Genomic DNA, 14,881 nt, shown 5'->3' with positions numbered 1-14,881 from the left:
TTCCCTGTCCTGCTCCCAGTGGCCCCAGCAAAGCTCACGGGCCCCAGCAAAGCTCAGCACTGCTGCCCATTCACTGGAGAGGGGGCTGAAAACCCTGTGCCCAAACTGGGCATGGCCACTTCTGGGATGCAAGGGAAGAGGGTCGGGCAGACAGCGCTGGGCATGGGCAGCCCCTGCACATTGCCAGAGGAACATTTTGGCTTTATTTTTTTTTGGCTGGGGGTTTTGCAAAGCTCTGCCTTTGCCCCCTGTAACTAATAGGGGCTGCAGGCTTCCATGAGGGAAACAGCCCTGCCTGGCTCTGTGCTTCCAGGGACCCCCCAGGGATGGTTTTTGGGGGGCCAGCATTGAGTTCTTGGGGAGCAGAGGGGTGTTCCTGCCTTCAGAGGCAGCTTCAGACCCTGGGACCAGGGACATCCCAGGCAGCTCGGGGACAGTGACCCTGCAAGTTCCAGCAGAGTGTGGGGGCTCGGGGTGAGGGACACACACAGGGGTGTCCCCTCGGAGCTGAGCCCTTCCAGCCACTCTGTGTCCTAACAGCAGCGCCCAGATTCTCTGCCTGGTTTGCCCTCACCCCTCCTGGCATCGCTCTCCTTCCCTGCCTCTCCTCCCTGCCCTCCCCTTTCCCAGCCCCATGACCTCAGGTTCTGGCTGGTTCCCTGGACCGATCTCCTCGGGCACCCAGCCACAGCACGGCTGGGACAAGGGCTCTGTCCCACGGGGAGGACAGACAGACAGACAGAGCGTTCTCCCAGCAGCTCATGCCACCCCACGGCAGAGGCCACCGCAAGGTCACACAGGCTGTGAAAGGACAAAATCCCACCACATCCTATTTCGTGCAGAGAGGGCTGGTCCTGCTCCTCCATGTGATGGATGAGCCTTTGGCAGCCCCCGAGTCCCAGCGGGGCCGGCCAAGGGCCAGCAGTGCCCTCCCTCCGCCCTCTCCTTCCCCGTGGTCACAAGGTTCCAGTCAGCAAAAGGCGAATTTTATTCCGTCTACGCACGCTTTATTATTGTTATAAATAATAATAAATCACGGCGGCGGGAAGAGGATTTATGGAGCAGGAAGGGACGTGGAGGATGGTGAAACACCTCTCGCTTCCCCCCCGGGAGTGTGAGGTGCGAGAGGAACCAGCTGTGTCAGGGGGAAATAAAATCCCAGGGGATGTGCTGGGGGGGCTGGAGGGGTGCAGGGCAGGGGGGCTGCAGGGAGGGCTCTCCCACCACATCCCCTGCTATGGACGCCCCCTCTCCTCACCTGGTCTTTTGCCCCCACTGCCCCCAGTGGATCCCTTTTGGACATTTTGTACCCCAAGTACTGCGTATTCCAAGTGCTTTTGGATGGCATTGGCTGCCCGCCCTTCTGAGGCGTTTAGGGGAGGAGAAGCCCCCGCTGCCACCACCTCCCAGGGGTGTCTTCTGCTCCGGGCAGGCTCCAGCCCCCAGCGTCTGTGTCAGACCCAGGGCAACCTCCCCAGTGCTTTTGGGGACCCCGAAGGAAGCGGTGAGAGAGAGCTGCATGAAAACTCGGCTTTTTCGGTGATTTCCGCCCCCCTCTGCTTTGCTGGGTGAAGTCATGGCTGGAGGAGCTGCTGATGGGACTCAGCCCATGACCACAGCCTGATGGAGATTCCAGCTTCCCACCCAGCCCTCCCTGGGGCCGAGTGGCAGGTCAGCTCAGCTCACAGATCCAATGGAAAACTGGCTTGGCTCAACTCCTTTTGGTTTTTTTTTTTTTTTGTTTGTTTTTTGGGTTTTTTTCTGTTGTGTTTTGGTTTGATTTTCAAGGTCAATTGGGAAAAAACACCAACAAAACCTGCTGCGAACAAGGGCTCCACAAGCTGGTGACATGGGACCAGCACCACCTGTGGCATCTGGATGCTCCATCTCTGCCAGGAGCAGGAAGTGAATTGGGGACAATCCTCAGAGAGGGGACAAGGGGGTCCCCACCACCGTGTGAGCTGCTCCTGCACCACCGAGAGCTTCCAGCTCTGCTGCCTGTGGAGTCGGAAGGTTCCCCGGTCCCATGCCATGGTTGAGTGGCAGGGAGGGGAGGAAAAGTGCTGAGCTGATCCCTGTGGTGGGAAAAGGAGATGGAGAAGGGGGAGAAGCAGCAGGAGGGCACCAAGGTGGAGGAAGATCTGAACCCCTTCTGGCTGCTGAAGGACATTCAGAGCACCCCAGCACGGATACCCTGGCCTGGGCACAGGGTCCCCATCTGGCACTGGCTGGGCACCTCACAGTTTGCTGGTGAATCCACACCCCCACCCCCACCTGGTTTGGGGGGGACACAGCCACCCGTCCCCCGCAGCCCCCTGCAGGCAGAGTCCCTCAGTCCCCCCAATGGCTGCAGTGAAAGACCTCCCATACCTCTCACTCGCTCCCATCCCACCTCCAGGGCCTCCTCTCCAAGGCCAGGCCACCCTTCCCGGGAGCAATGCCACGAACCCCGCGATGTCACTCGTCCCGAGCGCCTGCCGGGGGCTCTGTCTTGCCCCCGTCTTTGTGTCCCTTTCGTCAGGGCTGTGACTCTGGCTCTGCTCCTGTTGGGCTCCGCCGTGTCCCCGCCTCAGCTCGGGAATTCCCCAGCTCACCACGCTGCACTGAACACGTTCCCACTCCCGCCTGTCCCCCGTAATTAGCGCGGCTGACCGGGTTTCCTTCATCAGAGCTAATTGGCCAGGTCTGTGTTTGTGACTTCCCCTTCCCGGCTCTCGCCGTGCCCTGCGGTAATTTTAGTGCAAGAGAGAAGAGAAATGAAATGGAGCTCGATGTGCCCCCTCTCACTGCGCACATCCTGACACCGACACCCGCAGCGGGGACACCGCGGGGCTCAGGGCACCGGGGAGGTGGCGGCTCCTCAACCCAAACCCACCCTAGAGTTCTGCAAAGCCTCTTTGCTCCCCACCAGTGGTGACTGTCACTCATCTGAGGACCCACTGGCTTGACCATCCCCGGTTCCTTCACCCACAGCCCTCAGCACGCAGCTCCAGGCACCCGGGGGCATCACCAGCCAAGCGGGCAGTGATGCCTGGTGCCCTGGCATGAAGCCACCCCGGCCAGGACAGGTGCTGGGGTCAGCCCTGCTCCCCGTTAGCCACAGGTCGATGGGATTGATCCCCACCATCCCCCTGGAGCCATCCCAAGGAACTCCAGGTGATCCAACACGGGAGGCACCGCAGCTCGGGGGCTGGGGCAGAGGGCGCGGTGTCACAGGGGCCCAGGAGCAGCAAATCCCTGCCCTGTCACTGCCCTGACCCTCGTGGTCTCCCCTGTGGCCTGGGACCGCCTGTCCCGAAGGAGGATGCTCTGGTTAGAGCCCCTCGTGTGTGTGTGACCAGGGCTGGGCCCACGTGCACAGGCGAGGAAGGAGAGCTGGATCTGTGGGATGAAAAGGGAGTTTGGGGAGAGGGATGTTCCTCTGAGAGGGGCATGAGGATTTCCAGGCACCTCCGTGCAGCGGGATGGGGCTTTGGTGTCTCTGTGGGGCGCGGGGAGATTAGGGAAGTGTCTGTCAGTCTGCAAGGGGGGCTCAGGGGGTGCTCTCTGTGTGTGAGGACAGACTCGGGGGCGTTTTTTGGGGGCAGAGGGTGGAGGCCACAGAGCTGCACCTGGACAGAGACACTGGGTGGGGACGGATGGGAATACAGGAATGGGGGCAGTGCCCCGCACACCTGGAGCCTCCTGTGCTCTGCTAACAGGGGGGACCAGCCCCAAATCCCAACCCCAGGCTCTGTCTGTCTGTCTGTCTGTCTGCTGGGGTTGCTCTGCCCCTGCCTCCTCCACCCTTCCCCTCACATCTGGCCAGCAGCAGCTTATTTTTTCCTCCAAGGTTGCGACACCCTGAGCCACGGGATGTTTTTCCTCAGCCTGTGTTGGACCCCCCGCAGGGAGAGGGTGGGAGGATTGTCTTGGCCAGGGAGCTCCGCTCACAACGCCTGAACCACGTCCCATCCACTGTCCCCAAGGGCAGAGAGGGGAGGTCATGAAAAGCAAATCAGACCAGGGCTGGAGGAGGGAGAGTGGATTCCTGCTGGTGATGAGGAAGGGTGGGGGGATCCACCACCAGGTCTGGTTCTCCAGAACCTCCGGGACTGGGGAAGAATGACCAGATCCTGCCAGTGATGGAGAGGGGCAGCTGGATCCTCTTGGGGCTGTAGCTACCGACCCCATCATGTCCTCAGTCATGATCCACAGCCACGTCACCCTCCACTCAAAGGCCTGGGGGGCCAGAGGATGGGGCTGCCCCCACAGCAGGCCTGGGGGACACAAGAGTGGGGGTGCCCCAAGAGCATCCCCACTGCCGGAGCCAGTGCTGAACCACCCCTGTCAGAAGCCTCAGCACAGCAGCACCACCGGGATGGACCGACCCCACCTGTGCCTCCCTTTTCCCATCAGAATAAATACCATTGGTTCAGAAGAAACCATTTTATTATTTTTTTTTTCCCAAAGAAAAAAAGCAATATAAATATTAGAGTATAAAACTTGCGTGTAACACATCGACGTTGGTCTATATGGGTATAAGAAGGATATAAGCATATATATAATATATAAGTATAATTCAATATTAGACACATTGAAAGGGCAAACGTGTTTCATTTCACGTACACTCGGAGCACAGACCACATGGAAAGAAGGTACAGAGGAAATTGAAAATACTGATGTCCACAAGTTAGTTACCGCGATTAAAAATAACACGCCACTAAATACACGACACTCACTACGCTACCTCAGATTGCAGATTAAAAAGAAAATATAAAGACTACGATTCAGCTACAGCATTTCTAGAGGGGGGGGGCAGGTGGCAGCTGCAGGGGACAGGGTGGGAACCGCTCCCAGTGCAGCCAGCGCCGGAGGTGGCTGGATCCGGATGAAACACGGCGGATGCTCCTGCTGCCCTGGGTTTGGGGAGGGGGCAGGGGTGGGGAGAGCCTGGCTGAAAGGGCTGGATCTGCTCGGGTGAGTTACGTGTTAGTGATTAAAAAAGGAAAAAAAACAACACACACCCCCTGGGAAAGTCGGCGCCGCCCCTTCCTGACCACCCCACAGCTCCTCTCCTGGCTCTGGCTACACAAAGCCCCCATCTGCCTTCCCAGGGGCTCAGAGCTGCTTTGCAATGGGAAGCTGGCCTGGTGCTTCGGTGATGGGCACATGGAGAAACTCTAATCCTCATCCTTCAATTCTCTCCACAGGGTACAAACACCAAAGCCAGCGGGAGCATCACCTCCTCCGGGCTGGCCCCGTGCGGTCCCGTGTGACACTCCCCTAATTATTGCCCCCCATTTTGCAGCTTCACCCCCTGCTCTTGGGTCCCTTGTCTGGATCTGGTCCCCAAACGCCACCAGAACAACCATCACTTACTCAGCCACCAACTCCGCACCAAAGCCATGCACCGGCAGCTCCGCGGCTCCCACCCCTTTGGGCGAGACCCCCAAAAAAACCGCCTGTAGAACCGCCTGAGCGCCCCAAACAACCTTTGGGGCCCGAACAAGAAGCAATGAGTTTCCCCACCCCGCCTGAGCCATCCCACCCCCTCCCACCCCTTCCCCAGGGCAGCCCCGGCGCGAGGCTCGGGCGGCTGCCGGCGCGTTCGCACCACGCGGGCATGCGAGGACTTCTCCGGGTCCGTGGAGCTACTGCGCTAGTGCAGGTGTGAGGTGAGGGACGTGCATGCAGACACCGTGTGCAGACAGTGAAGCGTCGTCCCCGGGTCCCTTGGGTGGGGACCTGGCCAGGCTTGGCCGCCGGGGGAGCGAGGCTCTCTTAGCCTTAATTCCATAAGAACATTGACTGTACATTATAAATATTTACTGCAAAGAAGGTTTGAGATGTGTCTGCTCTTCGGAGACCCCTAGAACCGCCGGGGCAGCTGCCGCACACCTCGGCATGCTCCTCATGGAATTCCCTGCCTCTCACACAGCAGGAGGGCTTTTTCCTTATCATATTTCAGGCCATTAGTGGTTACGCTTTAGGAAAAAAAAAAAATAAAAGCAAAAACAAAACCAAAAATGTTTCGGATGCAGCTTTGCCATATTCCCTTTGACTCATGCAATATAAACACTTATGGGGTTTTTTTTCCAGATGACAGGTAAGCAGGAACTGAAGCACTCCCTACCAACTTCCAAATTCCAAAATCCATCGCTATCATTGACTGGGGGTGAATTTTACGAATGGAAAATTTAAGAGCGAAGAACTGGAGCATGGGCTCTAAGCTAGGAACTTCCTTTTCCTTCCCAAAAACTAGCTGAAGGGCTATAAATTAAAAGATCCACATTAAAATTATTTACACTGGGCAAAGCCAAGCACAAGCCTTGTGCCTTTCTCGGACTAGCTGGGAGCAAATCGGATCCAAAGACATGGCAAAAGGCCTTCCGCCCTTGCATATTCTAACACCCGAGGGATTGTATAAAACATTATTCACAGGGCACTTGTTTGCGTTTGGTTTAGGTTCCGGATTGGTTTTCATCATGAGACCTGAGAGCAGCGAGCCCCTGCTCTCAGCTCTGATGATGACGAGATACATTCGCAGCATTTCCTACTTTTGCATCACAAAAAAATTCACATTCGTCCTCCGGCCTGGGCTGTGGTTTTGGGGGAGTGCTGGAGCCGGCTGCCCTGTAGCTCTAAGGTCTCCTTCTTCTTCTTCTTCACTACTTCTTCTCCTTCTTCCCGGATTTCTTCTTGTTGCCTCCGGCGGGGGCGGCGTTCTTGGCATCGCGCTTGCCGGCGGCGTTGGTGAGGGTGGCATTGCTGCCCGGGATGTAGACGTTCTGCCGGTAGTCGGGGACGTGCTGCAGGGTGAACTGGGGGCCGTAGCGGGCGCTCAGCCCCATCGTGCCATTGCCGCCGCCCAGGGTCGAGTTACCGTCAGCAGCTTCTGTGGGGAGCGCCGGGCAAGGGGGGAAAGAGAAAGGCAGGAGGTTAAAGCCAGCTGGAGACCCCACCTCAAGCCCAGCAGCCCCACAGGGTGTCAAACCCAAACCAACATCACCCTTCAGCTTCCCACAGGGCTGCGCTGGGGAGCCTGGCACGGAGCCCCCCCCCCCCCCCCCCCCGAAACTGCCCATTACAAACATATTGTGCAGTCAGACCATTAGTGATGCATTAAAGGAAATCCAATATTTATTTATTTTTCCGCCGCATTTAAAACCCCGCCCGCGGTATTTTTCTCCAGCCAGGTTTATTCAGGGAGCGCGACACGGGAGATGAGAAAGAAAACCCCTCCCCTGCAATACCGCAAAATGGCTCTAGGAAGCCGAGCACGAAGGAAATCGATGCCAGAGCGTGTCTGATGGTCTGGGAGCAGGGGGAGGGGAAGGCAAATTCATTCCTGTCGCTATGCAAAGCTCCAGCACGGAGCGAGCAAGCACGGGAGTGGGGAGGGGCACGGGGCCCCCCCGGGATGCCGGGGCTCTGCTGGATGGTGGAGGCCAGATGGAGATGGGGGGATGTGTGGAGGCAGGGGGAGGAATGAGCACGGGGGGATGGCAGGGCTCAAGGGATGCTGTTGCCATGAGCTGCTGCAGGATCTGCTCCAGTGCAGCTGCCCGTGCACGGCTCAGGGTGGGATCCTTGCACAGCCCTGCTCAGAAATGGTTTGCCGAAGCTCAGCCTTTGTGTGAGATCCCATGGCTCCCATCTCAGCCTTTAACTGCCTCACGCTGGGGCCAGGCTCTCATGGAGGCCGGAGACACCCAGCAAGGGCACCCAAAGGGCCCGAGGCAGCGCCCAGGGGTGCTGCTCCCTCCCTTCGCAGGCAGAGAGATCGTGGGAACAAAGAAAAACAATGAGCAGAGATGGTGGGCTGGGTCCCCTCGTGTTTCTCCTCACTCCAAACCGGCTCTCTGCACGCCTCCGTGTTGCCTTTGCTTTTCCCTATGCAGATGGAGGTGGCTAAGCCAGCCAGAAAGCTGGACAAAGAGCTGGACCACATCCCACCATCCCGCTGAAATATGGCTGTGTACACGTTCCCTTTGCAGGGGTCGGAAGGATGAAGCAACTGCAGCTTGAAAAGTTGCAGCTGCTCTGGTGGGGCAGGCGAAGAGGAAAACACAGCGAGGCTGAAAACAGGCACGATACTGTGCAGCGGGGCGGGGGCCGTGGTGAACAAACACAGCGACCCAGCGTGGGGAAATGCCTTTCACTTCCCGCTCTGGAAGCATTCACCACAGGGGAATTCTTCCGGAGTCCCCATGAAATGGGTTCCAGACCTAGCAGGGCTTGGAGGTCCTCGGGCTGGGGAGATGTGTGTCTGTAATTAGTGACATTTATTGCTAATCCTCGCTCACCTCAGCAGCAGCTTATTTCATTGGCAACCAACTGAAGCCCACACCACGGAGATGTCACAAATGGTCCCCGTGGGATGGGATGGGATGGGATGGGATGGGATGGGATGGGATGGGATGGGATGGGATGGGATGACTGGAGATGTGCAGGGACCATCCCACAGGTGAACTACAGCCTCCAGCCATGGGGAGGATTGTTTTATCTGCACTGTCCCAGCTGGGGTCAGCCCAGTGAGAGGCTGGGTGGACTTTCCAAGTCCACCTTCTCCTCCCTGGGTATTGCTGCCCTGTGTCCCAGACACACCGGGGCTCTGGGGCTGCCAGCACCACCCAAGTCCCCATGAATTAATTTGCAGTCTCAGCACAGCTTTCACCAGGGAGAAAAAGGCACTGGTGAAGTTCCCAGCCTGCCAGTCGGTCCCGGGTGAGGGTGACCGGCTGTTTCTAGGTAACACTGACATTAGGGCTAAAAAGAAGAGGGAACAAGAACAATAGAGGGTTATAAATGGGCACTGAGGTGCTCTTGCCAAGCAAAGCACTTCAGCTCTTGTTGCTGCAAAGGTCATGCTCAGCCTCTACCAGCAGCCTGTCATCATCCCAAACGGTCCTGAGGAGGAAAACAAGAATTTGGCCTTCGGCAAAAATAACCAGCGAGTGGCTCCATCGCCCCCGTGGGCAGAGGCGAGGCCGGGGGCAGCCCCAGAGCAGGTGCTGCTGCAGCTGCTGGTGGGGCTTTCAGGAGACCCAATATAGGGTGTCTGCCCCTGCCTGGGGGGACAAGGACCTCCCTGGGCTGCCTTTCCGTCTGCTCTCCCGCCATCCCATGGCACCTCTATAAATTCTCACTGGCAGCCAGAGTATTTTAAGGACAGGATGTCTGCCCTTGAGTGTCTGGTGTCCTGGAGCATCTGTGCCCCTTGGGCTGTCCTCACAGCTGCTTCTGCCCATTCAGATGGCTCAGAACACTGGCTTTTCATATTGTTCCCAGTTGCAAGGGAGGAAGACCCAGTGGAAGGATGGCTGGGAATGGAGACAGAAGCCCTACAGCAAGGTTACAGCCCTGGGGGAAAAATCAGGTCCCCAGGTAGTCTTGAGTTGTGGTGGTGATTTAACCATTGGGAAAGGGATTTAATCCTCCAAAGACCGGATAGTGCAGGCTTGGCTTGGCAGGGCCAGCGCTGCCTCTTGCTGAAGCCAAGGATAACCCCTGGCCCAGGGCTGGGATGCACCCAGGGCATCACCGGTGTCACTGTGTCCCATCTGTCACCCCGAAGCTCAAACAGAGCTCAGTGGGTGACGGTAAAAGATAAGGATTATTGAAATGGCCAGGAAATCACACCCAGGGATGGGTAGCACAAAGCTTAATGGGCAATTAGTGCTGCCCCTAATCAAAGCCTGCTGCAATCAACACTATTGGCTTAAAGAGAGGGCAGAAAGGAGGGACAGAGAGCAGAGGTGACACGAAAACACTGTGCTGGAGGAAAAACATGTGCTGTGTCCCCATGCACACATCCAGCACAGAACGGGCCTGATAAGGATGGATAAGGGAAAGCCATTACCTGGAGGAGGGATTTGATTTCCATTGACCCCCCTGGGCGGACTGGAGCCCTGGGAGAGGTGAGGACTGTGTGGGACTTGTGGATTGGGGGAGGTTTGCTGCACTAGGGCCCGGGGCTCCGTGGAAGTCAGTGCTTAACCTGGAAGGGACCGGCTTAGCTCTGATCCCAGGGATGGCTGGAGCAGCAGCCAGAAAAACAGCTTTATTTACCAGCAAGGAAACCGGATCTGGAGACACTGGGTGATGATAACCACATGCAACCCCAAGGGCTATTTTTCCACGGTCGTTTTTCAGAGCAAAGACACATTTTCACGTTGTTTCTTTCTCTTGAGTGTAAACAACTCCCTTGCCCCAGACCTTCGTCCCCGTCCCCAGCCACGACAGCTGCCTCCAGGCTGCCTGGTGTCTGCGGAGCAGCGAAGTTCAGCTGCAGCAGCTTTCCAAGAAAGCAACACCAAAGCCCTTCCTCCTCCCTCGGATTCCTTCCCTCCCGACAGCTCAAAGGAAACATCCTAAGCATTTTGCACAGGGTTTTATGGCTGTGCTTCTATTTTTAAATCAAGGGGGGAAAGACTTGGAGGTATTTATAAATAAAGGCTGCATGAAAACCAGGCTCTTTATCCACAGCGCTGCACAGAGTGGTGATTGTCCTTGTTTCATGCAAAGCCACGGAGGCTGGGGGTGCGTGGGAGCATCTCTCCCTGCCCAAGGCTTCTGCACAGCCATAAACCAGAACAAACCACCCCAAAATGACCCCAAACCACCCTCCTGTGAATACAACTGCAAGGAGGCAGCAGCAACCAGTGGGGAAAACCTTGGGGAGTCCGTGGCTCAGCAGAGGGACTCGGAGAGCTCCTCTGCACACGAGGTTTGTTGGGAATACTAAGCCGGGCATTCGCTGTTTCCCTGCTCCAGCCTCCAGCCACACACAAACCTGCTCGCCTTGCAGCAAGTTTAAATTACCATGACTCTCTGGAATCAAGCAGTTTATAAAACATCATCTCAAGGCTGGCTCTGTCATGTACCACAACCACAGCACAGCCAGATGATGTTTCAGCACAAAGGAAACAGAGTTTGAGTGGAAGAGGTGTCCCTGTCTCCAGGAACCAGGTATCTCCTCTGCCTGGATCCTCCCTGCAGGGACATCAGTGCTTTCCCACCAGCTGTGGCATCTGTTGAAGAGCTTTTGAAAGCAGCCCAGCTAACCCAGATAAATCAGTCCCACAGCATCTTATCTACCAGCATGAACCCGAGGTGGCCCCGCCAGAGCAAGAGTCAGGGGTTTCCCACAAGTGATGGAGACCAACCGTTGGCTGAAGCCAGGATCATGGCTTGGAGCATCTCCGTGTCAAACTGGTTGTTCGGCCAGGCTCCAGCTTCCTCTCCATTCTGGGAGCTGTGGGAAAAGAAAACAAACAGCAAGTTACTACAGTTCAGTCAGGAGTGGGCTGGTGCAGTGCATGCTTTAAATCCTTCTATTAAACAGCACTCAGGAGCCCAGACCCTTCCAGAAGTGTCCACCCCTCACCAGGCTCTTGAAGAATAACCACCAAAAACACTTGGGGACTCTGTGGTGCTTCCAGCAACACCTTCCCGACTCCTGCTGCCTTCAGAGGCTACAGCCAGCACCTCATCACCTCATAACCCCACCAGTACGGAACCAGAGAATCACTGAATGGTCTGGGTCAGAAGAGAACTTGAAAATCATCCATTCCAACCCCCTGCCATGGGATATAATGCAATCCCTTCCCAAAATTATACTGTAATGTTATAAAAACTGCTGTCCTAATGATGCCATGAAGATTTTTGCCTTTTCTTTTATACCCGTTATACCTTTTTACAACTTCTGTATTCCTAGCGCTTTTTGCCTCCATTCTTGGACTTGTTTGTCAAGCTAAGAGACTGAACATCTCAGAAGCTTCGTAGCCAGGGATCAGTGTGCCCCAGAGCCCAAGGTCCTCTCCAGAACACATTCTGTAAACCAAGATAGAACCATCCAGGGGAAGGTTCCTTGGGGAGGGGGGACTCACTTGAGCCTCTCATTGGGGAATCTTTGATAGATCTGCTAATTAGTAACACCTATAATGATATACCCAATGTTGGGGGACACAGAGACTCGGCGGGGTGCATCTCGATGCACATGACCTGGACGTGAGCACCTAAGGATCCTTGAAATAAATACCAAGGTAAAATCCCTTTTCCCCTTCTAACCGTGTGTGACTCTTGATTTTAAGACCAGGAAAAGTTATCACTAAAGCCCCAGAGGTGCATCTGCACCCTTCTATGAGCAGCTCCTCTGTCCTCTGCAGGCTCTGAGTGGATGCACCTTTCAAGCTATTTCAGGCCACAACTCTGTTCTGCAGCTTCTTCCATGTGATGGAGGGTGAGAAAACCCCACGGTGTGCTGGGATTTAGGATCATCACGGAGCAGCTGCCCAGCACCCCAGAACTTGCTCTGAAAAGAGCCCCAGATCAGTCCTGGGGAGGCTGGAGCACCAGGGAGAGGAGAGCAGGGAGCATCTGGGCATCTGCCTTGGTTTCCCTTGGCTGTTGGGGGTGCTGAGCACCACAGATCCGCCTGGGAGAACTCGGGGGATGCAGACAGACTTTGGCTGAGGAGGTTTTGTGGCCGAGGCTACAATCAGCACTCTGTGCAGGCTAACAAGCCCTGCTTTCATGTCTGCCAGGTGTCAGCTGTGCTCAGCCACCGCTCACTGCTCAGGGCTGTGCTCCCAGAGCCCCTCCAGAGCCTCCCCACTTCCTAAACATCTCACCAGCTTCCTGGGGTCCCCTCTGCTCTGTCCCTAAATGACCGCACCACTCAGATCACCGCTCTCTCCTCTCCCAGCTCAGTGCTCTGACCACCCACAGCCCTTTCCATCCACTGGGATGCCAGGATTCACCCCTTGGCTGTGTGCTGGCTCCCGTGGGATGAGGGCTGCCCTGCTCTTGCAGCTGGGAGCTCTCCTGAAGTGAGACGGGGGAGGATGGGAGTTGGAAAGACCTTCCCGTGAAGAGACCTCACCCCATTTCCCAGGAAAGTGTTCAAAGCACCAGGCTGCAAGGCAGGAGGTGGCCTCCTCCACCACTGTGCTCCCAGCCCTTATTCCCAGGAGCTGCCAGACCCTGCTCAGACCCCGAATTCCTGCTCAGACTTCGACACCCTGCTCAGCCCCTGATGCCCTGTTCAAACCCTGAATTCCTGCTCAGATCCCAACGCCCTGCTCAGACCCCGAAGCTGTGCTGAGATCCCAGCATCCTGTTCAGACACCAGATTCCTTCTCAGCCCCTGAATTCCTGCTCAGCCCCTGAATTCCTGCTCAGCCGTGCTCAAGCAGCCGACACCCCCAGCTCCAGGGTGTCCCGCTGGCAGCTCCGTGCCTGAGCACTCAGCACCCCGCACGCTGCAAATGCCAGCGCAGGCACGGCCGGTGCCAGCTCAGTGCCACGTGCTGGGCAGCAGATGGGCTCCTCACACCCTGCCGAGCATCCCCCTGCCCAGGTGCCCCCTCCACCTGCGCCCTCACACACAGAACAGGCTCAATATGGACATTTCAGAACCGGGATGGAGCCACAGAAAGGTTCTTGAAGATCGGATCTGCCACAGTGACCTCGCAGCTGGGAAGGTCCTGCCCCAGCTGCACCAAAGCTCTGCAAGGAGAGAAGCCTTGAATGCACAGGAGCTTTCACCATCCCTGCGAAATCCTTCCTGGCAGGCCCTGGCACAGGGTGCCCAGAGCAGCTGTGGCTGCCCCTGGATCCCTGGCAGTGCCCGAGGCCAGGCTGGATGGTTTTGGAGCAGCCTGGGACAGTGGGAGGTGTCCCTGCCTACTGCAGGGGGTGGAATGGGATGGTCTGTGAGGTCCTTCCCAATCCAAACCATTCTGGAATTCTGAATGTATGTTCAAACTCCCTTTGAAACACGACACCTGACCCTGAGGATGCTGTAGGGTCACTCCCAGGTGCTCTGCAGAAAATCTGGTCTTAAACAACTTGTCCAAAGATGTGCAGGACCTGTGCCAGGACCACAGGACCGCCCTCCCCTTCTGTATCCCATGCCTGATCCATCCCCAGCCGGGCACAGGGCGCTGCTCTCACACCAGTTAATCTTTAGAGGATGCAAATAACCACTAATGGAGCAGAAGCTGCCCCGGCACGACCCTGCATCCTGAAATACCTGCTGTCTGCCGCACCCCAGGGCATCCTGGCCACTATTTTTAGCCCTCCTGCGCGCCGTGGGTGGCAGCACAGTTTCAAAAAGGCCAGAAATGAGGCGTGCTCGCCTCCCAAACTGATTCCTGCTCGCCTCCCAAACTGATTCCTCGCCTCCCAAACTGATTCCTGCGTGATGGCTGTGCCGAGACTCCTCAGCCGCGGGTCCCCAGCCCCGCGCTCGGTGCCGTGCGGGCAGCGAGGACAAGGTGGGGACAGCCCTGGGGCTGCAGTGACCTGTTAATGTCACAAACAGGGCTGGGAATAGAGCCCCGGGCTAGATCCAATAAAGGACTTAGGAACCTAAACTCCATTGCAAACCACAGCCCGTTCAGCCACCCGTTAACCCCAGCAGCTCCTGCCCACCCCCCCAGTTGGAAGATGAGGTGCCCGGGTTTTTCAGGGCTTCAGGAAAGCTGCTCAGAAACATCCCTGAACCTCCCAGCTGCTGATCCTGGCCCTGGGAGCTGCCCTAACGTGGTGGTACCCAGAGATGGGGGAAGGGAAGGCACAAAAAATACATTTGGGGTGGATTTTTAAACTGTAATATCCCGGTGGTTTGAACTCTGTTTTGAAATCAGAGGCTCAGGTTCAACTCCCTCTTTGGTGTGGCAGTGCCAGCATCACGTTTTCCACCTCCCAAAAGGTTCTTCCCTCCTCTCCCACCCCTCCTTCAGCCATCCCTGCACAGAAGCTCCTCCTGCCTCCGGCCAAAGCCTCCGTGCCCTATCACAGTGGGAATGCAGGGAAGGAAAGGCTCACCCTGTGCTCAGGAAATTCACCTGCACCAGGACTCCTGACCCCACTAAGCTCCCTCCCCAGGTGG

The 14,881-nt window shown here is 56.7% G+C and overlaps 1 protein-coding gene across 1 annotated transcript in view; it reads right to left on the bottom strand.

Moving 5' to 3' along the window:
- Positions 1-4,413: 4,413 nt before the first annotated feature.
- The window catches only part of LOC138118390 (protocadherin gamma-B5-like), a 105,149-nt gene continuing 94,681 nt past the window's right edge, over positions 4,414-14,881 (bottom strand). Inside the window, exons 6-7 of the mRNA XM_069029322.1 lie at positions 11,151-11,239; positions 4,414-6,877 (exon numbers count right to left, since the gene is read on the bottom strand). Coding sequence (XP_068885423.1) covers positions 6,651-6,877; positions 11,151-11,239 — 316 coding nt within the window. The 3' untranslated portion in view covers positions 4,414-6,650. The remainder of the gene's footprint in view (positions 6,878-11,150; positions 11,240-14,881) is intronic.

This window comes from Aphelocoma coerulescens, chromosome 13, assembly GCF_041296385.1.
Source record: "Aphelocoma coerulescens isolate FSJ_1873_10779 chromosome 13, UR_Acoe_1.0, whole genome shotgun sequence".
Classification (NCBI taxonomy): Eukaryota; Metazoa; Chordata; class Aves; order Passeriformes; family Corvidae; genus Aphelocoma; species Aphelocoma coerulescens.
Note: the sequence above shows the minus strand (reverse complement) of the source record. Positions and strands in the feature narration are given on the sequence as shown.